Here is a 27938-nt window from a genome sequence, read left to right as displayed (position 1 = left end):
GAGCATCTGTGGAGTGCCAGGTACCCTGCTAGGCACAGGACTTACGATTTTTATTTAATTAGCACACTGTATCAGTGGTTGACAAACTGTAATCCACAGGCCATATATGGGCCATTCCCTTTTCCCTGTAAGTAAAGATTTGTAGAGCACAACCACACCTATTTTTCATCTGTGACTGCTTTTGTGCCTCACTTGCAGAGTTGAGTGGTTTGCCTTCAGACCTAACAAATTTACTCTGTGGCCTTTACGTGGAAAGTGTGCTGATGTCTGATGTAGAGCCAGGAGGTCCAGTGTAGCTTGCTTGTCCCTGTGTTAGGATGTCTCTATTTATAGATAAGCTGGCCAAAAGGTTGAAGTCAAAAGGCTGACTTAATTCCAGACAGGATGACTTTGAAGGCCATGTTCATATCATTTCACGTGTCTTGCCTTTGTTCAATATCTTAAGATGTTACTAGAATGTTTTTGTTGGTTTAACTTAACACAATTCTCTGCTCTGTTCAGGAGGCTTTTCAACTCGACCATTTGTGAGAAGTGTCCAGCGTCAGAGCTTGTCATCCCGATCTTCTGTCACCAGCCCTTTGGCCGTCAATGAAAATTGCATGAGACCTTCTTGGTCCCTGTCTGCTAAGCTGCAATTGCGTTCCAATTCTCCTTCCCGATTCTCAGGGGACTCTCCAATTCACAGCTCTGCCTCTACCTTGGAGAAGATCGGGGAGGCAGTGGATGATAAGGTCTCTATCTCTTGCTTTGGTAGTTTGAGAAATCTTTCTAGCAGTTACCAGGAATCAAGTGATGGTCACAGTCGACGTGAGCACAACAAGGCTGTAGGCCGGGCCCCGTTGGCTGTCATGGAAGGTATGTTCAGAGATGAATCAGACAACCGCAAATTGAACTCCAGTGTTGCAGATACACAGAGCAAAAACTTAGCACAAGGGGATCACTTACCTCCAGTCTCTGATCCATTTGATAACAATAATCAAATTGCTTATGTGGATCAGAGTGATTCTGTAGATAGCTCTCCAGTCAAAGAGGTTAAGCCCCCGAGCCATGCAGGCTCACTTACAAAGAAACCAGAGAGCACAACCAAGAGATCTCCCAGTTCCAAAGGCACTTCTGAGCCAGATAAAAGCTTGCGGAAGGGGAGGCCAGCCTTGGCAAGCCAGGACTCATCTCTTTCAAGTACATCCCCTTCTTCTCCTGTTCCAATAAAAGTCTCTCTAAAGCATTCCCGCTCTCGAAGCAAAGCAGATTCATCTTCCAGGGCCAGTGGAAGGCATTCGTCTCCGGCCCCTGGCCAACCCAGAAAGGAGGCATCCCCTAAGTCCCAGGACTCTATATCATCTCCTTCACCACAGAAGCAGAAGTCAGCTGCTACCCTCACTTACACTGTTTCCTCTTCATCTGCCAAAAAAGCCTCCAGCCCTTCCACCAGGGGCCCCTTCCCTCCTGGGAAGAGCAGGACTTCAGATCGGACCTTGAGTAGAGAGGGTTCCAGACAAAGCCTGGGTTCTGATAGAGCCAGCGTCACCTCCACCTCTAAACCCAGCTCTCCTCGGGTGAGCCAGGCCAGAGTGGGGGAGGGCAGAGGCGACAGCAGGCATGTCCGGAGCTCTTCCATGGCCAGCCTACGCTCCCCCAGCACGAGTGTGCGGTCTGGTCTGAAGAGAGATAGCAAGTCTGAGGACAAGGGGCTGTCTTTCTTCAAGTCTGCTTTGAGACAGAAAGAAACTCGGCGGTCAACTGATCTTGGCAAGACAACTTTGCTCTCTAAAAAGGCTGGTGGAAGCTCTGTCAAGTTGGTTGGTAAGAATGTCGTGGATGACAAAGCTGAGAAAGGCTACCAGCCTCAAAGCTCCCAGCAGCCAAATGCAAATGCAGCTGGAAAGGAGCCTGTCTCCAAGGACCCTGCTTCTGCCAAACATTCCCTGCTGTCTGCTCGCAAATCCAAGTCTTCCCAGTTAGATTCTGCAATTCCTGTGTCTCCCAGTGGCAGGCAGTCTGCTGAGAAAGCCTCTAAAAAGTTACCTGCTAGCATGCAAACCTCTGCACGGCCTTCTCAGAAACCTCAGTGATATTCCTGCAATCCAAGTGTTTTATATGTAAAGATGTTTATTTATTTAGAAGCTCCCCCTCCCACCAAAGCCCTTTATTCTTTTGTTTTATATTTTTTGCGTGTGTGTATGTGTGTGTGTGCGCGTGTGGGCGTGTGAGAACAATTCAATTGCAAATTGTGAAAAGTGTCGCCTTATTCTGTCATTGTACCAAATAACAGCCATAGGCAAAGCATCAATACCAAGCTAACTGGAATAATTGTAGATGATACCCTGGACAGTCCCTTTAGCAAATGTACATATTTCTTTCTCGAGAACTCTAATGATTTTCATTGGACCCTAGGGTTTTGAAGCCTGTGAACCAGTTAAGCTATCATTATTTTCATTTGAGCAGGATCTGTCTTCACTGGAATTTTCATGTGGCACCAGGAGCTCAAAAACTGTGAAACTAACAATGAAACAGAGGGAAAAACTTGCTTTCTGCACTTTTGCCCCATCTATCAGTCTTTGTAAAGGGCAATATTTTAACACTAATGTTTCTCAGGTATATATACTCAGCTGGTCTAGGCTGGATCAGTACATCAGTAAATGGATTAAAGAGGAAGGTGACATATGGGTGACTGTGTCATTTCTTTTACTGCCACAGATAGAAGGTTTCAGGGGTAGTTATGAAATCTTTCGCTACCTTCATATCTGCAGAGATGTGCTTAACCTAACCTGTCTTGACACTTGGAATATGTCCTCAGCTGGCAATTGGATAACCAGAAAGCCAATCACTAGTTAAATTATTTTTCTTCTATATTTGCTTGCTAAGGCTATTGGGATTTTGAGCTATAGCAGAGCAGTTAATACCTTTGAAAGATACCTGGAAAGGAATGTGCTGTAAACTGGAGACATGAACTGATACCACTTTCGTTCTTTGGTGTTACACTTTTCTTGTTAGAAGTTGAAGGCTCCATGCTATACCTTGTCTGCATGCTTGTTTCCTCATCTTGTAATTGGAGAGAAACTGCCTCCTGCCAAGAGTCAGTGATAGTACGTTGAAGCAATGTATGACTTCAGATTCTGTTTATCAGTCTTTGTTAAGATTGCCTTTCATTTATGTCTTCTTTGTGTTGAGGATTTCATTTCATACCAAGAACTTGCAAGGAGGTTTTGGAGAATATTCCATCTGGCATTGTCAGTACAAATTGCATTTCTTTTATGGAAAAAAGGAAACCTCACAGAAATATCAGATAAGCAAAATCTGTACTTTCTCAAACTTTGTGAAAGTCGCCTGGCAGTATTTTCCTACTTAAGTTTTAGCTTTTTTTTCTGTAGTTTTTAATATTAAAAAAGAGTCAAAATCATGATACTCCTTGAATACTTTTTGTTACTTTGCCATAAAATACAGCATGTTAAGTTAGTTTATGTGCTTTACTCTTTTTGGTCATAAACTGTTGAAATTCTTTCTGAATTCTTGGTGCACAGATCCATTTATCATCACCCTTCTTATAACTGCTGTGTATGAATAATCGCAACACGTAAGCATGCTGTGAATTCTGCACTGTATCCCTCCTTCCTTCTTTTTTCTTTTCTTTCTTTCCCATGAATATCTTTTGGGAAATATTACCAGTAGGTTACCTAACTTTGTGTTGCCGCTGATTTACGCATGAGCTGGTAACTTGCAAGTCTGGAGGTCACTTACATTGAGAGTGACTGGAATTTTAGACCCTCACAATATTTAAGACTGGCATAACTCACTCTTGTAAAAGTTACTATGTTGCTCCATACAGTTCACTGAACATAAGCTCATTGCCCGTTGCACTTATTGCTACCCTTGCAACTTCACTAGGTTTGCCCATATAGATTTTGGTGGCTTTCCAGAGCAGCAACACTCTCTGCTGGTCTGTAATTGCAGGTGACTGGCTGCCTTCCACACTACATTGCTTCCCATGGCATACTGACAACACCGCTCTAACTTTCCTATATTTTATTTCCTGAGAAAGATGTAGCAAATGAGGGACCGTCACTATCAGGAATTGAATGTTTATCTAATTTGAATCTCTCATCTTTGTTTAGCAGATAGATGCTATTTGAAATTTCTTATCTGAGGCTCTGAAGCCATCTTAAAATTATAGTTTGACAATAGTTGGAGGGTTTTAATAACACATTTTTCCCCTTGATCAGTTAAGTATTAGTAGAAACTAGTTTTATTTTCACGGTGGTATTTTTATTCTGAAGACCTGTACGGATGGAGTTTCCACTATGTATAATGTCTTCTATAAAACTGTACAAATCTCTTTAATTTTCCATGAGATTTAGAAATACAACTATAATAAGCCTGTAAATATATGTCTATGGAGTTTAGTCCTTGTTTCAGGTTTAATTAAATTTAAAAAATCAGTATTATGACATTGTCTAGTAATCATTAAGCTGTTATATTTCCATAGTTGGCAAAGAATGAAAATTTCACTATTCCTAACAGCTAGGTACAACTTGAAGCAGCTGAAAAAGATATTTTGTCCAAAAGTTTAAAGGTGTTCTTGAAGAATGAAGTATCTTAGGAACATTGTTACTTGGCTCAGTTCAGTTCTTCGTTAGGGTTAGAAACTTGTTTTTTGTCACCCTACCCCTGTGATACTTGGCACAATGAATGCATATGATCTGCTGAGGTTGGTAAGCCTGAGTTTCTAGTCAGCAGCCAGATAGGCCTAATCAGTACAGTCACTTCCTGATGGGCACCAAATAATCGCCACAGTTCTTGGTAAGCACTACACGTAATTACAAAGTTGGATTTACAGTGTTTGTTTGAGTTATATATATGTAACTTTTTATTCTTGATTTCTTTTTCTATAAAAATCCAGGGCACTGAAGCTGTATCACCTCTTTAGACAGTCCTACACCTTTGTAATCCCTTAGTGTGGAAGCACAGAGAAGCCAAGTGAGCTCCTCTTGTTTCACACTGCTTCCTTCCCTTTTTGTATGTTCTCACCCTGACAGCAGCCTAACTGAAAATAATGTGCTGGATCAATAAAAGCGAATGTGAGAGTATTTGTATATACTAAAATATTGTCATTATCTATGAGGCTACCTTAAACTCTTGAAATCATTCTTTCATCATTCATTTATTCTGTAAACATTCATTGAAGGCCTGCATTGCATTTAAAGGCAAGCTGAAAGCCTCAGGGATTTGCTGTAGCTGAGGAGTCCTGAGGACACAGCTGATAAATCAGAGGATGCTGATAATCTCTAAAGGAGTGATACTCCTTTTCAACCAAAAGATCTTATGGATTCTGGTCGATTGGCTAAGGCTTGTGATCCTCTTCAGTACATACATTCTGTCTGGAAACCAAAAGTGCCCTTCATCTCTGGAGATACTGCACTGGAGACATTGCACTCATATCTACTGAGCTGTCTCTGCTCTGTAGCGATTGAAAAATCCATTTCACAACACTTGTACATTAGAGTATATCCATCCATGATGAGATGCAATAGATGTGTGGAATTTTTTTATGTGTTAGAGGGATATCTTCCCTCTAAAGTAACTATCATTTGAAAAGACAGGAACAGTAGTGGCAGCTTCCGGGAAAATGAAGCCGAGAAAAGCTGTGAACAAAGCTCATTTATTTCAAACAAATATTTTTTAAAGTAGATGGACATCTGATATATTTCATTGACGAATTACTGAACATTCTGACAAGTTAATATTTTCTCTATAGATGATTGTTATCAGGTAATAAAGATACCTAGTGTTCCTGGATTGGATTTGTGAGATAATCTGCAAATTATAAGCACAGATTCAATAAAATATGTCCTGGAGGCACACTGGAGTTTTGTATTTGAGAGGGACAAAATTTGCTGACAAACCAGTGCCTGTCATAAACACAAAACATAGCTTTAGTGTGCAAGCTATTTTGCCTTTAATTTCATAAAGGGTACATTATTAATCTGACTACATGTTTGGGGGTGGGTCATCCAGTGCTTTTATTTAAATAAATAATATCTCATACTGTCTTTGATCAATTCCCAAAGTGTTTGTTTTTGCAGCTGCATTTTGAGCATGACAAATTTTAACCCATGTAATAAAAACAATTTTGCATGCCCTTCATCTAACCTAGAAAGCATGCTCTTACTACCTATGCAAACAACCAATAAAAAAAGGCTATACTAAAAAGTTTTAAGAATGCAAATCTTAAATTATGGAACTTTATTTTTGACTTTGTAATTTTTGAAATGTGGCCTAATCAGTATAGATGAGCATGAATGTGACTTCTTGGTTTGCTTTACATGTTTTTCTCTTTACTGATTTTTTTTATCATTGACGAGATTGTGTGTAAAATAAATATTTTGCAGGCAGGAGTGAAATTAGGTATGTTGAGCATACATTGATGTACATAGTGTATTTAGCCTGAAGACTTTCCTGAAGTATTTTGTTCTAAAAATAACCTGCCATTTTCTATAGATTTTAATTTTTTATATCTTATAGAATTCGTCGTCACAAGGAAAAAAATGTGGCTTCAAATAGTGCTAACAATTTTAAAATGCTTTTGTGTAGAGACTGAGGGCTGTTTTGGAAGGCTTGGAGCTTCCCTCCCACTGATTACAGTAAGAACAAGGCCCTGAAACTTACATGGTGTTGTACAGTAGATTTGGGTCTAGATTTATCTGATGCTCATTTAAAACCAGTGTTTTCCATTTGGGGAGAGAAGGAGGTTCATAGCTGATGTGAGAAGCGTTTTTGATTCTCACATATACCCTCTCTGAGATTCTCTTAGGCCCGTTTTGAGTGACTCATCTGTGGTGATGCCCAGCATTCATGAAGATGATCTAGGGAATTTTGCATGTCTGGGTCTCCCTCCCAAGATTTTGAGCTAATTAGTGTAGAGGTAGGTCCAAGAATTACCATATATCTCGAGGTTTTTGTGTGTTTCTAATTTGCAGGCAGGAGTAGGAACCACTGTGGATCACTGTCCCTTTGCCAAGAATTATGGTGAGAATCACTGCCATAGGAAGTATTCTGGAGTGACTCCAATTGCTCAGTTCTTGTGGAGAGGAAAATAGAGAACTACTTGTATCAGTATCTGGTTTGGAGAGTGTGGAGCGTTTGTGGTTGGCTGATGCCTGCCAGTGTAATGGGAATAGGTGATTTTAGTTGCTAGCGTAGGCAGAGTAATGGATGGGTCTGTGTGCTTTCCCTGAGCCTGTCTCCTAGATTCTGTGGTGGGACTTGTGGGGGAGAGGGAAATATCATAAGCTAGAAAATGTGGGAAAAGAAAATAAAAAACAAACTTTCAGGCCTTGCAAAACCTTCCCTGCTTTTGATAGAACGATTGCCTTTTTGTAGTAATGAAAATAGCAACTTCTAGGCTGCTGCTGATTTCCTACTTAGCTCATTCTCTCTGGTAGTTTTTACTAGTCCAGAATATAGTTTCTGGAATTCTTTTAAGTTTGAAAATGAGGATGAAACATTTTACTTGGAATCTTTTTTTTTGTTTTGGTAACTTACTGCTATTTTTTCATGTAATTTTTAAAAAAAAAAACAAGTAAACATCCAAAAATTTATGTTATCCTATGGAGGCAAATGAAATTTAATTTTAATCTGTGGTGAGCTGAATGCACTGCAACATCTGCAAAATAATCTACTGTGCGCAGGTGGTTTCATCCTTTCTGAGCGTTATGCTGCCTACAAAATAAACAGTTTTTCTGATATTTTCAACATTTTATGGAATAAAGATAGAAGGCAAAATCTGTGTTGGAAATGCTTCTTTAGAAAGGCCTTCTAGTATGGAAGAGATGTTTTATAGTCATGAAAATGCAATATGAAATATCCTAGGTGCTATTTTAAATGGTGTGATGTCATTATACCCAATAGAGAGGCAGATAGTGTTTCTAAAATTGAGATTCTCTTTGTAGGCCTTTCAGATACGCATTTGTGTTTCATATAGGTTTGCTCACCAAACGTGCCTCTCACCATTGGTTAAAATTGAATTTAGGTACCGTTACTAACGTATCTCTTGATTGAACTCTCATATTTACACTGGAATTTCTCTAGTTGTCCTAAAAGCTGCATGTCATGTCACTGTATACAAAATGCTTTGGTATTGTTCATGCACCGTGAAAAATTTTGTGTAATTTTCTTCTTTAGTTGTACAATAAGATGGAAGGCAGGATGTCTTTTCTAGTGGCTGGAAAAAAGTATCTTACATTTTAAATTATTTTAGACCAAGTGCATGAGATATGTCACTGACTTTTGTTATTTATTCATGTTTTATTATTCAAGGTGTATGCACTTTTAAGAAACAGAATTTATATTTTTATGTTTAAAACATTTTATTTCTGAAACAGCAGTTATTATATAGTATACAGTTGGAATTAAGAGAAAAGTCGAAAATGTAACTAAATATAATAAATTTATTACATGATGCCCTCTTCAAGTCATATTCCTCTTTTCTCCCTCTTGCCAGCCTGTATCTTTTTGTTGACTGTTAGCATTTGTACTGTGTTGACCTATACAAAATGCTTTTAAATTGCGATGTTAAGTGTAAAAGTTTTTTAAAAATCCTATCTGTGTTTATATAATTTTCACAATTAGTGACTATATGGTAAATCAGAGGTAATTTGACCTGGGTTGTGGAGCCAGATAAGAATTCATTCTAATTCAATTCCAGTAGACTTTTAGCAGTCTGTATTGTTTTTCCTATCTCACCAAACTTCTGGAGTAGGGGAAAATACCAATAGAAAAGGGACCATTTTTTTTTCCTGTTTTGCCCTGATATGTAGTATCTTGGTATTTAGTCATCCTATTCTTTTTTTTTAAGAGAAAAAAACCCACAACAATGAGAATTTCAAAACAAGATTAAAGGAAATTTGGTTAAAATATAGTGTATTATTATCTTCAAAGTAGTTGCTCAGATTACAAGATACATGATTGATCAAATAATGTAAGAACAAACCGTATTTGATACATGATTGATCAAATAATGTAAGAACAAACCATTTTTTCAATGAACTAAAAGAAACTTAACTGCCTTTTATGTATACATATATTTTTTTCTTTTTCTTTTTCTTTCCTTTTCCTTCTTTTTAACCATCCTATTCTGAGAGCACTTAAGTGATCTTTCCCTTCCTTCAGAATTGCCTGTTGGAGATGTCACATCACATATGACCACTTGGGGGCAGTAGAAATCGTTATTATTAAATATTTTTCCAGAGTCTGGCCTACTGGTTCTTAGACTTATCTCTGAATGTGAGAATGCTGAGTTGAGCAGAAATGTAGCATAAGTTTCTCAGGTGGGTACCCCCGGCCATCATATGTTCCCAAAGCTGGAATCCAGATCACAGAGAAAATCTTGTTTTCCTGAAGCACAGCATTGTGTGTTAGGGATGGGTGAAAGAAGTGTGGTGTTCCTGACCAAAAACCAATGTGAGTCACGTGCTGTAAAAACCCAAGGCACGGCACTTTAACTTCTCTAGTTTTAAATGGTGAAATTGAGTTCTATGAACTATTAGAGAATTCAACTGTGTAGCATGCTGATTATCTAAGAGGTTTCATACACCTGAAAATGTTCACATCTCATGAAATATGTAGATTTAGAAGTTATGCAAATATTGAAGGTTGTTTTGTCTCATTCCTTAGAATTTGGAGGGTTATTTTCAAATACTTGGTCAACAGCTCTGAGTCTCCCTGAGGAGAGCAATGATCCTTGCCCAGGACCACATGTTCTATGTGTTCGAGTGCCCCATAAGACACTGGAGGCCACTGACTTGGCAGGAAGTGGTGGGTTGCCTGTCCCCAGGCCAGTGCTCCTGCTCTCCCCCATGCAGGAACCCAAGCAGGTTCTCCCACGTGGATGTTTTGGTTTTCCTTGGTGACTCTGTTCCTTTCTTAGGATGTCCATTCGTTTTCATCTGGAAGTTTCTCCCTGGATAGGTTGGGTCTACCTCATGCTAAACCTTGGGATTCAATCCTGATTTTGCTCTGGTGTTAGTGATTGTGTTTCCTCCTCCCTGCTAACATCTGCTACACAGAGGACATGGCTTTTGCATGTATAACCCAGTAGCCTTTTGCTCTACTTCTTAGACCCTTTCAGAGGTACAGCATGAGTTTGGCTTGCTCTTTGGATTTTAACAGCTCCATCTTTTTTGAGTAAGGTGAGAAGGTGATTGTGAAAACTTAGTAGTCAAAATCAGGCCTCCCTCCCTATTACTAGTGGCATCTTCTCTTTATCCCCTGTGCCTTCTTTTTGTTTAGAAAGAATCCATAGAGGCCCATAGTATACAGATCCAGTTTCAAGAACTCAGAAACAAGTTATAAGATAGGCCTGACTCCTAGGAGGGAAGAGTGGATGACATGGGCATTGTGCACTGTGGACGGTGAGAGGCTGCGACAGCCTTAGGATTCAAGTCCACGGAGGTCATCTGGGAAAGGTACTAGTTTATTGTCATTCAAAATTAAGTCCTGGTCCTTTGGCAGTGCCTCCTGTATGTCCAACAGTGGGCATATGATCATACCTGACTGTCTGGTCAGGGGTCCAAGTGGTTTACAGATGACATTCAGTGAATTTTGCCCTCTAGACCTAGAATAGAATGTTCCCTGAGACCTCAATGGCTCATCCCTCACTTCATTAACCTCTTTACTCAGTCTTGCCTTCCTTGGTCCCCCCCCCCCCTTGGTCCTTTCTCAAAACACTGTAACCCACTTCACAGTCTCTTCCTTCTCCGTAGTTTTTACCTGTCACTTATGACCAACTAGCATGGTGCATATGAGTGCAGGCAGATTGGTCTGTTACCCAGGCACGTGGTGCTTACTTAGTATTTGCTGGCTTGACAATAAATTGAATGGAGTAATTTACTTGATTGAGTAAACCTTTCTGTCTGCAGGTTGAGTAGAAGTACTTATATGTAGAATTGAAGCTTGAATGAGAAGGGTGCCTCTACAGCATTCAGCACAGTGCTGGGCACAGAAAGGGCTGTAGTGGTGCCATGTATAATTATAACTTAGCACTGGGAAGAGGGGCTACTCTTGTGGGTCAGAAGAGGGAGTAGTAGAGCACAGCTTGCAGGCAGGGGTAACCACTGTACTTTTTGGAAATCCCAAAAGTCCAGTCTTAGTAGAATGTAGGACAGGAAGCAGTGGATGAGGAGGGAGCAGGGAAATCATGAAAATCCAGCAAGAGATTTTAATTTAAGGGAGAGATCAGTTTGTGCTATAGCAAGGTCATCAGGACAACTGTGGTGCAGCAGAGCCCAGTTAGGACTTTGTTGCAGGAGTCTGGGCTGGGTGGTGGGGATGGAGAGGAGGCAGTAAGTGCCTGGCAGGGTATGTGCTCACCTAGTCCTAGAGGTAAGATGCTGGGTTCCACTCCTGCTATAGCAGCTTGCTGTGTGAGCATCCAGCATAGTTTACTCAGTTTCTCTGTGCCTCAGATCCTTTGACTGTAAAATGCAGGCAATGGTATCTGCATGATTATTAACAGACTTTATTGAGTTTGGCTTATTTGTATTTAATATACTTACTAATGCAATTATAATGCTATCTCACTGTTCGTTGGTGTATTTGCCCACCTGTATCTTTCTTTTCCTTGTTTTTCATTCACCCCAGTTTTTTTGGAATGTAAACTTTTACTGCTGTTTGCTGTTTATTCTTTTGCTCTTTTAAAGTCATTATCCTTGTGCTGTCAGCATGCATTTATGAGTCCAAAAAAGCAGTAGTTTCTTTTTATGCCTGTTAGGGATGTGATACACTGTAACACTGCTTATCCGTATTTACTATTTGCTCTTTGCATTAGAATTAAGAATTGTAAGTACATTTAACTTTATTAATATTCCATAATCAATATTCAGTTAATTTACTAGTATATTTACTGTTGTTGTTTATTCTCTTCTGCATTTCTCTTTTTAAAAATTTTAAAGAGGAAAAAAGCAAAACAAAAAAGGGTAGCAATAATACAGAATTTTAAAAAAACTAAGAAATCACTAGTTGATAAGTTACATACTGTCATCTTAGAAATAGTTACAAAATTGTTGTTTAAGTTACAAAACTAAAGCATACAAAGTGGACATTCAGACTGGGAACAGTTCTGCTTAATGATCCAACAAAAACTTAGTAATATGGTCATCTACCTTACACACTTAAACATACATGCTGTTATATCCTTTAGAGCACTTTTCCTCTCTTTTTTACAATATCAGTTACACATTTTGGGTTTTATTACTCCTACAGTTCTTACTACTTTTTATCCTAGAGACAATGTGGTATTTCACTTATGAGAATAGTCTTAAGTTACCTCCATTTCACTATGAAGGCCTCAAGATCAGCCTTTTTATAGCTGAGTAATATTCCATTGTATAAAAATACCACATCTTTTTCATCCACTCTGCAGTTGGTGGGCATTTTGGTTGTTTCCAAGATTTAGCTATCACAAATTGTGCTGCTATGAACATAGGTGCACATATATCACTGTGACATGACCCTTTCAGGTTTCCTGGGAAAATACCCAGGAGGGGAATAGCTGAGTTGAATGGAACTTCCAATCCTAGTCTTCTGAGAAATCTGCATAGTGATTTCCATTGTGGCTGCACCAGTCTACACTGCCACCAACAGTGGAGCAGAGTTCCTTTTTGCCTATACACTCGCCAACATTTGTTATCAGTTGTTTTCTTGAGTGAGATGAAATCTCAGTGCTCTTTTAATTTGCATTTCTCAAATGACCAGTGATGGTGAACATTTCTTCATGTATTTATTTGCCATTTGTATATCTTCATCTGAGAACTGTGTGTTCATCTCAGATGCCCATTTTTGCAGAGGGTCTTTGAATTTGGGGGGGGCATGATTTTCAATTATTTAGATGATCTTGATGTAAGTCTTTTGTCAGAGGGGTTGCTGGCTATAATTCTTTCCCATTCTGTGGGTTTTCTTTTCACTCTTTTGGTGATTTCTTTTGAAGTACAGAAACTTTTCAGTAGTATGAGGTCCCAGTTGTTGATTCTTTCAAGTGTTTCCTGTGCAGTTTACATTTTGTTCATGAATTCTCTGCCTACCCCTATGTCTCCCAAGATTTCTGCCCTACCTTGTCTTCTAGTAGATTTAGTGTTTTTATCTTAATATTTAGATCTTTGATCCATTTAGTTTTGTGCGTGGTGATATACATGGGTCTAGTTTCAGTCTTTAGCATGTGGAGAGCCAGTTTTTCCAACACCATTTATTAAAGAGGCTGTCCTTCCAGTGAACATGTTGAGTCCCTTTGTCAAATATCAGGTGGCTGAGTGTCTTTGTACTTGTGCTTGTACCTTCTAATCTGTTCCATTGATCCTCAGGTCTATTTCTTTGTCAGGACCATGCTGCTTTTATCACATGGCTTTGTAGTATAGTTTCGGTCAGGAATTGAGATGCCTCCTGCCTTGCCTTTGTTGTCCAGAATTGCCTTTGCTATTCTACGTCTCTTCAGTTTCCAAATGAATTTTAGGAGTGTTTTCTCTAGATATGTGAGGTATGTCAATTGTATTTTGATTGGGATTACGTTAAATTTGTATAACAGTTTTGGGAGTATGGCCATTTTCATAATATTGGTTCTTCCTAGCCAAGAGCAAGGAATATCCTTCCATTTTCTAATATCCCTCCTTTTTTAGCATAGCTTAATTTTCAGCATATAGGTCTTTTACATGCTTGGTTAGGTTGATTCTTAAGTATTTCATTTTTTTAGATTCTATTGTGAGGGGCAATACTTCCCTCTCTCAGCGAGCTTTTTGTTAGTGTACAGGAATGCTATTGATTTTTGAGCATCGACTTTGTATCCAGCTACACTGCTGAATTTATTTATTATCTCTTGTAGTCTTTTAATGGAGTGTTTCGGGTCTTCTATATAGAGTATCATGTCATCTACAAATAGTGATAGTTTAACTTCTTCTTTTCCTTTCTTGTCTGATTGCCCTGGCTAGTATTTCCAAAACTCTGTTGAATAGGAGTGGTGATAGTGGACATCATTGTCTTGTTCCTGATTTTAGTGTGAAAGCTTTCAGTTTTTGTCCATTTAGTATAATGTTGGCTGTTGGTTTGTCATAGATGGCCTTTATGAGATTGAGGTAGACACCATATATTCAGAGTTTCTGAAGGGTTTTTATCATGAACATGTGTTGGACTTTATCGAAAGCTTTTTCTGCATCTATTGAGATGACCATATAGTTTTTGTTTTTGGCTCTGTTGATGTGGTATGTTACATTTATTGATTTGCGTATGTTAAACCATTCATTCCTGGAATGAATCCCACTTGGTCGTGATGTATTATCTTGACGATTTGCTGCATTCTGTTTGCCAGTAATTTATTGAAAATCTTTGCATCAATGTTTATTAGTGAGATTGGCCTATAGTTCTCCTTTTTGGTTGGGTCTTTCTCTGGTTTTGGTATTAGAGTAATACTTGCCTCCAGGAATGTTTTAGGGAGGATTGCTTCCTTTTCAACTTCATTGAAGAGTTTAAGGAGTATTGGCGTCAAATCTTCTCTAAATTTCTTGTGGAATTCATCTGTGAATCCATCAGGACCTCGGCTTTTCTTTGTTGGTAAGTATTTAATTATGTTTTCAATATCAATAGCTGATAATGGGTTATTCAAAATTGCTACATCTTCTTGGTTGAGCTTTGGCAGTTCATATGTTTCTAGCAATCTGTCCATTTCCTCTGTGTTTTCCATTCTATGTGAGCAGAGATTTTCAAAGTAGGTATTCATGATCTTTTGAATTCTCATGTGATCTATAGTAATTTCCCCCCTTTCAGTCCTTATTGCATGAATTTGGGTTTTTTCTTTCTTTTTCCTGATTAGGTTAACTAGAAATTTGTCAATTTTGTTTATTCTCTCAAAAAACCAGCTTTTCAATTCATTAGTTCTTTGTATTTCTTTTTTTTTTTTTTTTTTTAGTTTCAATTGCATTGATTTCTGCTCTAATCTTTACAATTTCCTTTCTTCTATGAGCTTTGGGTTTAACTTGCTCTTCTTTTTCTAGAAGTTTGAGATGAAGCATTAGGTTGTTTATTTGTGCTTGTTCTGTTTTCTTGATATGACAATTTATTGCTATATATTTCCCTCTTAAGACTGCTTTCATTGCATCCCGTGGATTGCAGTATGTTGTTTCTGTATTCTCACTGAATTGTAGGTATTGCTTTATTCTTTACCTGTAGCCCACTGGTTGTTCAGAAGTTTGTTATTTAATTTCCATGTATTTATGCAGGTTTTGCAGTTTCTTTTGCCATTAATTTCCAATTTCAGTGCGCTATGGTCAGATATTACACATGGGGTAATCTCATTTCCTTTGCATTTACTTAAGAATGTTTTATGGGATAATATATGGTCTGTTTTGGAGAATGTCCCATGCACAGCTGAGAAGAATGTGTATTTGATGTGGTTGGGTGGAACACTGTAAACATCTGCTAAGCAATTGATCACAGGTATGATTCAGTTCTGTTATTTCTTTGCTGGGTTTTTGTCTAGTTGATCTATCTCTTTGTGACAATGGGATGTGAAGGTCCCCTGTCATAATTGTATTCTTGTGTATTTGGTTTTTCATGTCCATTAGTATTTGTCTTATATAGGTGGGTGCTCCTGTATTTGGTGCATATATATTTATAATTGTTCTTCCTCTTGAATTTTTCCACTAACGAGTTTGTAGTGACCTTCTTTATCTCTTTTAATCATTTTAGGTTTGAAGTTCACATTGTCTGCAAATAGAATAATTACCCCTGCTTTTTTCTGAGTTCCTGTTGCATGGAATACTGTTTTCCATCCTTTGACTTTTAACTTATGAGTTTCCTTTTGGGTCAGATGTGTTTCTTATATACAGGGATCATGTTTCTTGATTCTGTCAACCTATTTCTTTTGATAGGTGAATTGAGGCCATTTACATTTATGGATATAACTCATATGTACTGGCTTGATTTTGCCATGTTATGTTCCAGTTGTTTGCTTTCTGCTTTTCCCCCTTGTTTAATTGCTTGTCTTACCTGGTGGTTTCTTTCTGTTGTTGTTCTGGGGATTGTGGTCATTTTTATTTCTATCTAGTATGTCTTTCAACACTTCTAGGGTTGGTTTGGTGGACATGGATTTCTTCAGTTGTTCTTTGTCATGGAAGTATCTTGTTTCTCCATTAAATTTGAATGAAAGTTTTTCTGGGTACATCAGTCTGGGAAAGTTGTTTTCTTTTAGGACTTACTCCAAGCTCGTCTTGACTTGAGGGTTTGTGCTGAAAAGTCTGCTGTGATTCTAATGAGCTTTCCTTAATAGGTGAGTTGTGTCTTTTCTCTGACAGCTTTTAGTATCCAGTTTTTCTGCTGGATGTTTGGGATCTTAATTATTATATGTCTGGATGTACATTTATGTGTGGTTGTGATTTTTTGGTGTTCTGTATGCCTCCCTTATCTGTATATCAGATTTTTCCTCATGTTTAGGAAATTTTCTGCTTTTACTTACCTTGGTTATGTCGTTTACATTGACTTCTGCATCTTCACTGATGCCTATTAATCTTATATTATTTCTCTTGGCATCATTTTGAAGCTTCTGATTGTCATTTCATGCTGCTTTGTTATTTTTAAAAGTTTTATTTTTTCATGATTGCTAATTGCAATACTGTCCTCAAGGTCTGAATCTTCAGCTTCATTTAAATGGTTTTGCCAGCTTTCAATAAAATTTTTGTTTCTTGGATGTCTCTTTGAGTTTGTTTCATGAATTCTGTTTGTTTTCTATAATATTTATTCAGGATTTCAATCAGTTTCCCATGCTCCTGTACTTTTTTTTTTTAAATCTATTTCTTCCCTCGCTGTGCTGAGCAACTCCTTTACTATAGTTGTTATTTCTGTTTTTACATGAGAGATTACTTCTAATTTGATTTCCTCTATAGCCTCATGGAGTTCTTTTTTTATTTCACTTGCTATCTTTTCAGAGATTTCTGGTGTGTTACTTTTGAAGTCCTCTATTTCAATGTCTCCTGTACTTGTTCCTGGTGGACTAGATGTTTGAGATTGCATTTTGCTTTTTTTTTTTTTGGCCATTTTCCCCTTTTGGGTTAATATTTGATCCTTTAATACCACTAATGTCAACTGTTGGTAGTGTGTATCTTGCAGTCCTACTGTAAGGTTGATGTTTGTCCAATTGCTGGGTCCCACAATGAAGAGGGGGGGGCCCGTCACCTGAATTCCTCCTGCAGGGCCTGTTGGGTGAGTCCAATGTTCTTCCTAGGCTTACAAGCCTAGGAGTATTGATGGAAATCAACCCCTTGTTGCTGTTGTTGTTATGTGTACATGTTGTTCAGAGTCACCAGATCCTCCTGTTTATTGTGTTTGTCTCATCTGGGACCCTACTGTGTCTCTGGGTCCCCTTCATTTTCTCCAGGTTGGGGAAGGCCTTGTTGGCACCCTCCTCAAGCTACCTGATATTCTCCATGTGGAGGAAGGACTCACCCATCCACTTGCCAAGCTTGCCTATCGCCTACTTCTGGAGGGGGCTTCACTGTTGCTCCTGTTCATCCACTGAAGGTGGCAAACTCTATTCCTGTTTTAGGGACAAACTCACTTCACTGATGGAAGCCTGCTGAGTTCTTTTTACTGAATCTCCCCTGGATACTGCATGGTTAAACCACTGCAGTCCAAGGTTCTGGGGGGGAGGTGAGGGAGCCGAAGATCAACAGCAATGCTGGGTCCAGGAGGTGGGAGGATCCCCAGTGGCAGGGGTGGGACTGTGGAGGCGCGTGTCACGGGTTGGAGTTCCTGGGTCCTGAGATGGATGGCCAGGACTGTGGGACACAGGAACACAGGAGGGGCATGGTTCTGGCCTTACCAGTGTGCACCTCTGGCTGAGTTCCTGGGTCCCAGGAGGGCGCCTGCAGAGAAGGCGGGAGTTTGCGGGAGAAGCCCAGGTCTCTTCTGCATTTCATTGTTTCTGCCTCGGATCATTTTTTTCTTCTTCCTGAAGAACTCTTTGCTGTTTTTTTTCAAGCCTGTGTAAGTGATGCATTCTCTTAGTTTTTATTTGACTGGAAATGTCTTTTTTTGACTTTACTTTTGAAAGCTATTTTCTCTGAAAATAGAAGTTTAAGTTGGAAATTATTCTCTTTAATTTTTGTCTCATGAACTTCTGTTTCATTATGCTGATGAGTCAGTTATAAATTTATGATGAAACTTCCAAGATAGGCAGGTCTGTCCCCACCCCTGTGGCTTTGAGTTTGCTCGTGTTTGTTTCTCGGTTACATTCTAATGGACCTAGGTGCATGTGTTTATCTCTTCATGAATCAGGAACTACACAACTACTCTTGCCTTAAATGTTGCTTCTAATCCACTTTTCTAGCCTTTTTTTTAAGACTCTGAGACTATTTTATAACTTCCACCAGGCCTCAACCATCTCTTTCACTCCTTCAAACATTTTTCATCTTTTTAGTCCTTTTTATCATGGATATCTTTGGCAAAATGAGTCTTCCTTTTAGTTGTGTCTGGCCTTGCCAGATGAAATGAAGAAATCTTATTAAGTTTGTATTTCTGATTGTGAATACTTTTAAGAATAAGCATGTCCGAAATTTTGAATGCATTTATGTGATCAACTTAGATTTACTATAACAGATACCCCAGAGAACCAATTTATAAAGAGAAGAGGTTTATTTTGGCTCAGAGTGTTGGAGGTCTAGTTAATGGTCATTTGGCTTTTTATTTTTGGGCCTGTGGCAGCTCTTTATCCTGTGGGAGTGCATGGTGGAGCAAGCTGCTCATATTTGCAGCCAGGAAGCCAATAGAGATAGAGCAAGGCCAGAGCTCCAAGGTCCCCTTCAAGGTACAGCCCCAGTGATCCAGTTTCCTTCTAGGCATCACCTTCTCAAGGTCCCACCACTTCCCAGTAGTGCTGTGTGCTGGTGACCAAGCCTTCAATACATGAGCCTTTGGGGGACGGGTGTCCAAACCACAGCAGGACACAATTACACTAAAAAAAGTAAAATAAAATGTTTACCTGAAATTCCAGTTGAATTGGGCATCCTGTGTTTTTATTTACCAACTCTCTCAGCCCTAGCTGTGTACAATTTTCTGGTAAATTTTTATTGTTTAGATCTAGAATGTCTCCTAAAACACTTATGTGTTAAGAGGAGGGGTTTTGGGGCTGGGGATTTAGCTCAGCGGCATAAGCGCCTGCCTTGCGAGCAGGCAGTCGTGAGTTCGATCCCCGGTACCGATAAAAAGGAAAAAGACAAAAAAAAAAAAAAAAAAAAAAAAAAAAAAAACTAGGGGAAAGTGATTGGACCATAGTGATGCTATATTCATCAGTAGATTGATCCATTGATAAGTTCAGTAGCTGACTGCTGTAGGAGGTGGGGCCTCGTTGGAGGTAGGTCGCTGGCACTTGACCTGCAAGAGTGTATTCTCGTTCCTGGGACCTTCCCTCTTTGTGTTTCTTGACCACTATGATGTGTGAGCAGCTTTCTTCCATCAGACTCTTCCACTGTTTCCTTCCTGTCTTAGAACCAGTCAACTATGGACTGAATCCTCTAAAAAAATATGAGCTAAAAGAAACCTCTCTTTTAAGTTATGGATATTGGATATTGGGTCCAGTGATGGGAGTGACTAAGACACCCATCTAGTTGTATTCATAATTTTGGTTATTGTGGTTTCAGTTCTAGCATTTCCATTGTACTCTTTATAAATTCTAGATTGGTACAATTCTCCATCTGCATGTCTGTTTTCTTAAACATGTTTTTAATTGAAAACCTGTATCTCATAACTCTAGTATTGAGTCACATGTGCATTTCTTTCTACTACTTTTTCTTTTGTTCTGCTTGGCATATTTTCTTGATTTAATGCTAGGCAACATGTAGAAGCAAAGTTGTAAGGGTTCTGGATGATAAGACAATCTTTCTCCAGAGACAATTCATCCTATTCCTGGTTGGCAGCAAGGGACTGAGCTTTTTGTACTGCTTATTTCATTCATTCATTCATTCATTCAGTTCTGGGAATGAACTTAGAGCCTGTGCACTGAGGTATATCCAGCCCTTTTCATCTTTTTTTTTTTTTTTTTTTTTTTTTTTTTTTTAGAGAGGGTCTTGCTAAGTTGCCTGGGCTAGGCTTGAGCTTGAATTTCCTGCTGCTTTAGCCTCTCTGTGCTTCCACACCTGGCTGGGTTGTATTTTTTAAGAGAATCAGTTTTTGGGTCATGACATGTAAGATTAAGCATTTATTCTGTCATTCATTCAACAAGGATGCCTACTGTTCCATGCACCATCTGGGACTTGTGTTCTATCGGTAAACAAAACAAAACAGAATTTTCTCCCTTACTGGCATTTATCTTCCGGTTCATTGGCCTAGAATTTCATCACAGAAAATTAGAACAACCACATCTGGGACTAACTTCCTGACAAATTGAAAAGGTGGAGGTAAGTTGGTATTAATATAGTATGGAAGCCAGGAGCTGTGGTGCATGCCTGTAATTGCAGTACTGAGGGAGGCTTAGGCCTGGAGTTTCAAGTCCTGTCTGGGCAGATTAGCAAGACTGTGTCTCAAAGTGAAAAACTTAAAAAAAACCAAAAAACTGAGGATGTAGCTCAGTGGTACAGTGCCCAGGTTTGATATACCAGAAGCAGAACAAGGAAAACAAAAAACAATCACCTGTATAGGAGGTCTATACCAAAACATGCCTGATTTTCTGTTCCTTTCCCTCATTCCCACAACCCAGACTGCCTATCCCAGGAATAACATCATGTTCCACCCTAATGACTCAGTGCAGAAATCAGGTCCATTTTTGATTATTCTCCTCAAGCCCCCTTCAATGTGATTGGTACAAGTCTTGTTCACCTCCACTTCTGCAGTCACGTCTTACATGTGCCTATATTTTCTCCCCCTCAACAATATCCACGTCCAAATCACTGATCTCTAGTCTGGGCTCCTGTATTAGCCTCTTACGTTTGTCTTGCTTCTCCAGTCCCATCTGTCTTACCCATTCTTGTAGCTATAATGAAATGCCTCTGATAATTTATAAACAGTGGAAATGTATTGTTCTCAGTTTTAGTGGGTTAAGTGTTGGGAAGGGCCTGCTTTTCAGAGATTATACCTGTTCCTTGTCTTCACCTGTGCAAGAGGCAAACAAGATCCTTTGAGCCTCTCTTATGAGGTCGTGAGCCCTCTGTTCCCAGTCACCTGCAGATGCCTGCCTCTTAACACTACTGCATTGGGGACTAAATTTCAGCATATGAGTTGGGGGTAGGAGCATTTAGACCATAGCACTACTTTGTATCACTTGTCCCTCACTTCAGACACTGAGTCTGCCTTTTTGTGTCTTGAACACAAAGCCTCGACATCTGCTCTTCGCTCTGCTAGGAATACTCTTCCTCGGGATGTTCATATGATGAGCCCTTCCTTGTCTCAAATGGAACTTCTAAAATTCCCTGGGCCACCATCTCTAATGTGGCTGTCTTACTCTGTAGTCATTCCCCATTTTATTTTAAAGTACTTCTCAGTTCCTGAAATTCTTTGTTCACTGGTTCAGCATCTTCCTTCCTATGTGAAATGTAGTTACCATGAGAGTAGAATCTTTGATCTGTCTTTTCTTTGATGCATGTGTGCTGGTTTGGATTCCTTCAGTTATAGGAAATTGAGCATCCAACCAAAGTAGGCTCCACTTTTCTTTTTTTAAATTTTATTTTGAAGAGAATAAAACAAGGGGACATAACAAAGCAAATCAGAACAGAACAATGTAAGCAACACAGCACTTTACAACAAGACAACCAGATATTAGCAGTGGCTACCATAATATCTTTTTTTCTTTAAAATAATTGAACATACCTCCACACACAATAATATGAAATGTAACAAAATAGTATAAAACCACTCAAGAGAATGAAAGTATTACAGGACATTCAAAACCAAATAACAGAAAATGAACAATGGCTACTGTATCTCATTTTCCATAAAAAATTTGTACTATTCATATTAAAATCCAATAAGATACAACATGATAAAACCAATGGAAATAGAACAAAAGCATGATAGGACTTCAAAGCAAGATGATATTAAATCAGCAATGGCTGCCATGATGTCTTGTTTTCTTCGAAGTAGCTGTTCATACCATCACACATAATACAGTGAAACAAAACAGAATGAAACCATTCCAACCAATGAAGACATTGTAAGACTTCAAAGCAAAGTAATGGGGAACCATGATTTCCATAAAATCTTATGTACTCTTACCATTTCTTACACTAGGGAGACTATACGTTATTTATACATGTAAGTTTGATTATTTCACTTACGAGTATGGTCTCAAGTGCATACATTTATTTATGAATATCTCAGTGTGATCATTCTTTATAGCTGAGTAGTACTCCATTGTACAAAAATATATCTTTTTTATCAGTTAATGGGCACTTGGGTTGTTTCCAAGATCTGACTATTACAAATTGTGCTGCTATAAACATGGATGCACATATATCACCGTTTTTCAAATTTCAAATTTAAAAATTCAAATTTAAAAATTTTTTTGTGGTACTGAGGATTGAACCCAGGGACTTCACACTGAGCTACATTCCCACCTCTTGTCTATCTACTTATTTAGACAGGTTCCTGCTAAGTTGCCTGGGCTGGATTTGTGACTCTCCTGCCTCAGCCTTCCAGAGTGCTGTGATTGCAAGTGTGTGCCCCCATGCCCAGCTCCTTTTTATTTTTTCAATTTTATACATATACTTACTGAGTTCCATAAAGAGTGAATAACTTAACTACAGATACCTAAATAAGGGGCTAGGGATTTAGCTCAGCGGCATAAGTGTCTGCCTTGTGAGGAGGCGGTCATGAGTTCGATCCCCGGTACTGATAAAAAGGAAAAAGACCAAAAAAAAAAAAAAAAAAAAAAAAAAAAAAAAAAAAAAAAACCTAAATAAAACATGGTAGATCTTGGACGTGAACTATGAACTTAGACTATTTACTTCAAAGCTTTTTTCCCTCCTCACTATTCCAATAGTGTTTACTACATTAAATAGGAAAATGCAATAATCAACATACACATTTAGTAACTACATTTAGTAATTGTAACTGTATTTAGCATTTAATAACTGTAATTTAGTAATGCAGTTACTACAAGGGGACTCCTAGATTGAGCATTTGTCCTTTTCTTTGTAATCCCTTAGTATTTTCACTACAGCACATTCAGAAAATGATGACATTTTAGTAACCATGTAGAAAAGCGTCTTTAGGTTGATTTTTTTCTTTGTTTTTTTTTTTTTTAAACCAAGGATTGAACTTGGGGCCTTGTGCTTGCCAGGTGAGGTTGATTTTTTTTTTTTTTTTTTTTAGAACACAAAACTTTTAGGTTTACATAAAAGTTCTACAAACAATTCAATGAATTACCATATATCCTTCAGCAAGATTCCCAGAGTATCAGCAGCTTTTATAATTACAGTACAATGAATAAAGCCAGAAATTAGCATTGGTACAATTCTGTTAACCAAACTACTGATTTTATCTGGATTTCTTCCACATTACCGTAATGACTTTGTTCTTGTCAGAATCCAACATCACATCCTACATTGGATTTAGTTTTTAAATCTCCAGTTCTTCCAGCTGCTCTGTGATGACCTTGGCATTCTTGAGGAATGCTAGATGCTTGTATACTCTTCAGTTTTAGGTTTTTCCTGTGTATGCTTGTGAATTGATTGAGGTTTTGTGTTTTTTGGCAAGAAAACCACAAAAGCAATATGCTTTTCTCCATGCTTCATGGGGAGTAAGGAGTCTTATTACTGGTGATATTAACCTTGATCATTTGGTGAAGGTGGGTTTTACCACTCACTGTAAATTATTTTTTCATAGTTATTATCTATCTTTGTGGGTATACTTTTTCAGACCATAAATATTCTGTTTTTCTTGAACACTAGGCTCACTAATTCTAGCATCGATCAGTGTGGATCTTGCCAGCAACAATGTTTATTACTGCGTCATTCTAATGATGGAGGGATACTTTAAAGCTGACTTAATGGGGAGTTCAGGGGCTGGGCAGCTCCAGCGTGGGCTGTCTACCTCAGTGATATCATCAGCCAACACTACTCTCTGCTATTCTCAGCATGTTCAGTATTGTCCTCAGACTTACTCTTCCATAGCTACTACAGTTGTGCATCTGTGACATCACCTTAAGAGAATGTTATCTTCTTCCACCTATGTCTCCTTTAAGCAGAAAATTAAGCATTATACCGAACCATCTCCACTCTGAAAGCCTTCCCCAGATCCCATTCAGAAGGATCTGGGTCACCAGCCTGTGACCAAATGACAAAGAAAGTAAAGGCAGTATCTGGCGTTCCCATCTGGGGTGACGGTGGAGTAGAGCGAGGCATAGAAAGCACTTTGGAAAATGTCCAGGAGGCAGCCATGGTGTCTGCCACATTGCGTGGTCTGCAGCTTTTGAGGCAATGTCCTGCCCTGCACCTGCTGATGTTCAATAAATCTGTGTGGAGTGGATGAGGTTCTTTGTCTATTGCCTGGAGGTTTATAATCTGCCATTACCTACAACATCAGTGCTCCTGACCATGGAATCAGAGAAAAGAGTGACTTAGGCAACAGGGGAAGGGTGATGTTAATATGACAATCTGGGTGGCCGTAATGGGTCCCCTGTTGGATGACACCCTTGTCTCATGGTGTCTGAGTCTCCATCAGAGTAAGCCCCTTTGGCTCTGCAGTGCCCTTTACCAAAGCCTTGGAGAGACCTCAGAAGACATTTGAGGGGAAGGCACAGAAATTTTCTGCTAGGTCCAATCACCTGTGCCCCGAGGTTCTCCAGAGGGAGAGGGGCTGAAGGGAGAGCTCTGCTCTATACACGTGCGAGTCTTGCTCTGGGGGCTCTGTTGTAGGCTGGTAACTTGTTTGGTAAATAATGATATTGTTATAAATATTTAATAAGCCTAGGGACTGCAGTGCATGAAAAATTGATGAGGTCCCTGTGTGGGAAATGCAGGCTTCTCTACGTATGCTCTGGAGGAAGCAGTTAGGGTCTGACGTCTACTCAGGCTGACACCTGTATTTGTGGTAGGGCTGATGAATGGCCAGAGAAATATTCTCCATGTTTAGGAAACATCAATCCATCATGCTGGAGTTTAGACTGAGGGAGGAATTCACAGCCATCAATATTGCCCGTGTTTATTAAGCATCTCATGCTGTGGGAGACAGCAAGTCCCGCTCTGGCCCTGGGAACAGTGCCTCTGGAAAGGGCACGGTGGCTCCATGATGAATGACTTTAATAAGAAGCAGCTTGGAAGTACCTTCAAGTAAGCAACTAATAACAATAATTAGATGTTTCTTAATCATTTATTTATTTTATAATGTATGCCCTGCCTGTTTCCAGAAAAAGAATGGAAGTGCCTTGCAATTAAAACACATCTATCTAGGATAGTCTAAATGAAGATAAACAAGAGATTAGAAACCTTATTGGGGGAGTGAATTTTTCTTAATCAACTTTCTTGCTACCAACTGAGGATACCGTATTCCCTTTCCTCGGCAGTCACCTCTTGCTTCATGGAGCCACGGGAGCAAATGTAAAGCAGCGACTGGTAGTGTAATGGGGCAGAAGGATGAGGCAGGAGTGTGATGTGACCTGTATCCTCAGCTCCTCAGCACTGGGTGCCAGCCACATTTGCATTTCATTTATCATTGCTCCAAACCATTCTGTGTGTCTGCAGCAGGGCAGCATGAAAAATTAATGCCCCTTTGTCAGGCCAAGCTTGTCAGAATGACAGTGCAGAAACGGAATAACAAACGGGTGTCATGCATGGTACTTTCTACTTAACAACCACTCTTGTGTTCTCTGAACCTGTGTTCCTTCTGAGCCTGTGTGTCAGGGATAATGGGCTTCTGCAGCCAGTCTTTCCCTGTAAGCTGAGGGCACAGAGCCCATCTCTGGCATTGCTTCCATCCATATATCAGGGGCTGGACTATCCCTGCCCAGTGAGAGCAGGGGAAGTCCCTATGTCCACAGTTGGGTGGACTGTGTTTAATGAACTATCCTGGGCACAGAGGAGGATAAGGAAGGCAGCTCCCTGTCTCCCTGCAGGACTCTCAGAAAGCAGGCTACTGCAGATATTCTAGGTGGCAGCGTAGAATTACCTGGGGAGCAGCTGGGTGAGAGGACTAGAGGACTTGATCCTCTACCTGTTTCTTTAGAACCTTCTTGGGAGATAGAGTAGAGGTTTCCCAGTACATTCTGATATTCTATTGATCTTTGTTCCATCTGATCCAATATTACCTTCTTTCTGGCTTCAAGTCATGGAAGTGGAAATGACTACTCCCTTCCAGCAGTAGAAATGTTCTGGGGCAATGGTTTGTCACAGATTTTGGAACCAGACTCCTGGGTTCAGATCCCAGCTTTATCACTTTATGACCTGGTTAAGCTGTTTAACAGTTTTTGTGTCTCTGTTTCATATATTTAACGAATTTAGAGAAATTTTGTTGCTTGGTATTAATTAGATTAGTGATTATGGTTCCCCTAATCTTCATCCAAGATGACTGGATGAACAAGGGCCACAGAACACAGTGGCCCACCTTTGTACAATATTGAAAAATTCATATGATTGGATCTTTAGGCAGGAGTTAGGATATTGACCTTAAGGGGGAAAATCTACATCTTCTTCTGTCTTGTTGACCTGTTGAAGAAAACAAATCCCTCTTGCCTTCCTTAGGTTTATGAGATGAACTACCTCTTCCCAGCCAGTGCCCACACTGGCCCAGTCTGTTCTGAGGTAGGAAGGAACCATCCTTTTCTGACTTCTGTGGAAGGTTAGTGGCATTCTGAATGTGGAAGCACTGGATTTCTTTCCTTTTATATATTAGAATCCCCTTGGAAATTTTTAGAAGATAATACTCTTCTAGAGAGTCTGATTCAGTTCGTGTCAGGTAAGGTTGGATGATTGCATATTGTTAAGTTCTCTGGATGGTTCTGATAGTTCTGGTTTAAGGTAGTCTAATACTTGCAGTATTTAAATCTAGAGTGTATTTCCTGTTAATTAACAGACAAGCTGGTGAATAAGTCGGGAGAATCTGCAGGAGGCACGTAGAACTGCTGATGAGGTCAGGAAAGGGCTGTGGAGCTCTAGTATAAAAGGGCTGTGATATAATTTTGCATGGGAAATGGGTGATAAATATGGTTTTAAAATGCAGTCTAAAATGGCTGGAGTTTGGGGGAAACACTGTGGTTTAGAACTGGTCGGACCATCAGTTTCCTCGCTGTGGTCCATGAAATAGGAACTTCTGTCAACGCTTAGGCACTGTGAACAGAAATTGAGAGACGTTGATTTCTCTGGATTAACGACATTGTCTTCTGCCTTTGAACTTGTAATTGTCCTCATAATCCATTCTTTCCTACTCAGCCAGAAGCTGCATTGCCCAGACTCTGTCCAGGTTGGTATGGTCACATGAATAAATTCTGACCACAAGAGTGAAAAAAGAAGTGATATATGCAACTTCCAAATCATATCTTCAAAAAGCAGCATTTTGCCCTCTCCTTCATCTCTTCTCCTTTTTTTGCTGGCTGTAAATTGGCAATACCTGGAGCAGCTGCCTTGGATCCAGAAACAGAAGATACGTGTCACGGGAGGCAAAGCCATCCTGCAGCTCTGGACTGCTCAGCTGTGGGCCCACTTGGAGGGAAATAAAAGCCAATTATTATATTTAAGCTGCCTGTCACTGGGGCTTCCTTTCAGCAGCATAGCCTGTCCCTTAATATATGTTTCGTTTGACAACAATTTTATCACTTTCCAAGATTCCAAGAAGAGGTTGAAAAGAGTAGGAAGGGGGTGGGGGGAGAAGGACTGAAAGTATGGATAGAAGGATTTTCATCACCCAGTGGATCTGTATTCATCTCAAGTGCAGAAAATCCCTTCTTGATTCTGTGAGCAGGTCAATCCCCTCTTCAGCTCTCCTAC

General features: G+C 39.4%; 1 protein-coding gene across 1 annotated transcript in view; it reads left to right on the top strand.

The window, feature by feature from the left end:
* Usp31 (ubiquitin specific peptidase 31) overlaps positions 1 to 27688 on the top strand; it is a 101878-nt gene extending 74190 nt beyond the window's left edge. Inside the window, exon 16 of the mRNA XM_063226657.1 lies at positions 502 to 27688. Within this exon, the coding sequence (XP_063082727.1) occupies positions 502 to 2072 (1571 nt within the window). The 3' untranslated portion in view covers positions 2073 to 27688. The remainder of the gene's footprint in view (positions 1 to 501) is intronic.
* The last annotated feature ends 250 nt before the right edge of the window (positions 27689 to 27938 follow it).

Source organism: Cavia porcellus, unplaced genomic scaffold, assembly GCF_034190915.1.
Source record: "Cavia porcellus strain 051 isolate PalLab524CR breed Dunkin Hartley unplaced genomic scaffold, mCavPor4.1 scaffold_16, whole genome shotgun sequence".
NCBI classification, from domain to species: Eukaryota; Metazoa; Chordata; class Mammalia; order Rodentia; family Caviidae; genus Cavia; species Cavia porcellus.
Note: the sequence above shows the minus strand (reverse complement) of the source record. Positions and strands in the feature narration are given on the sequence as shown.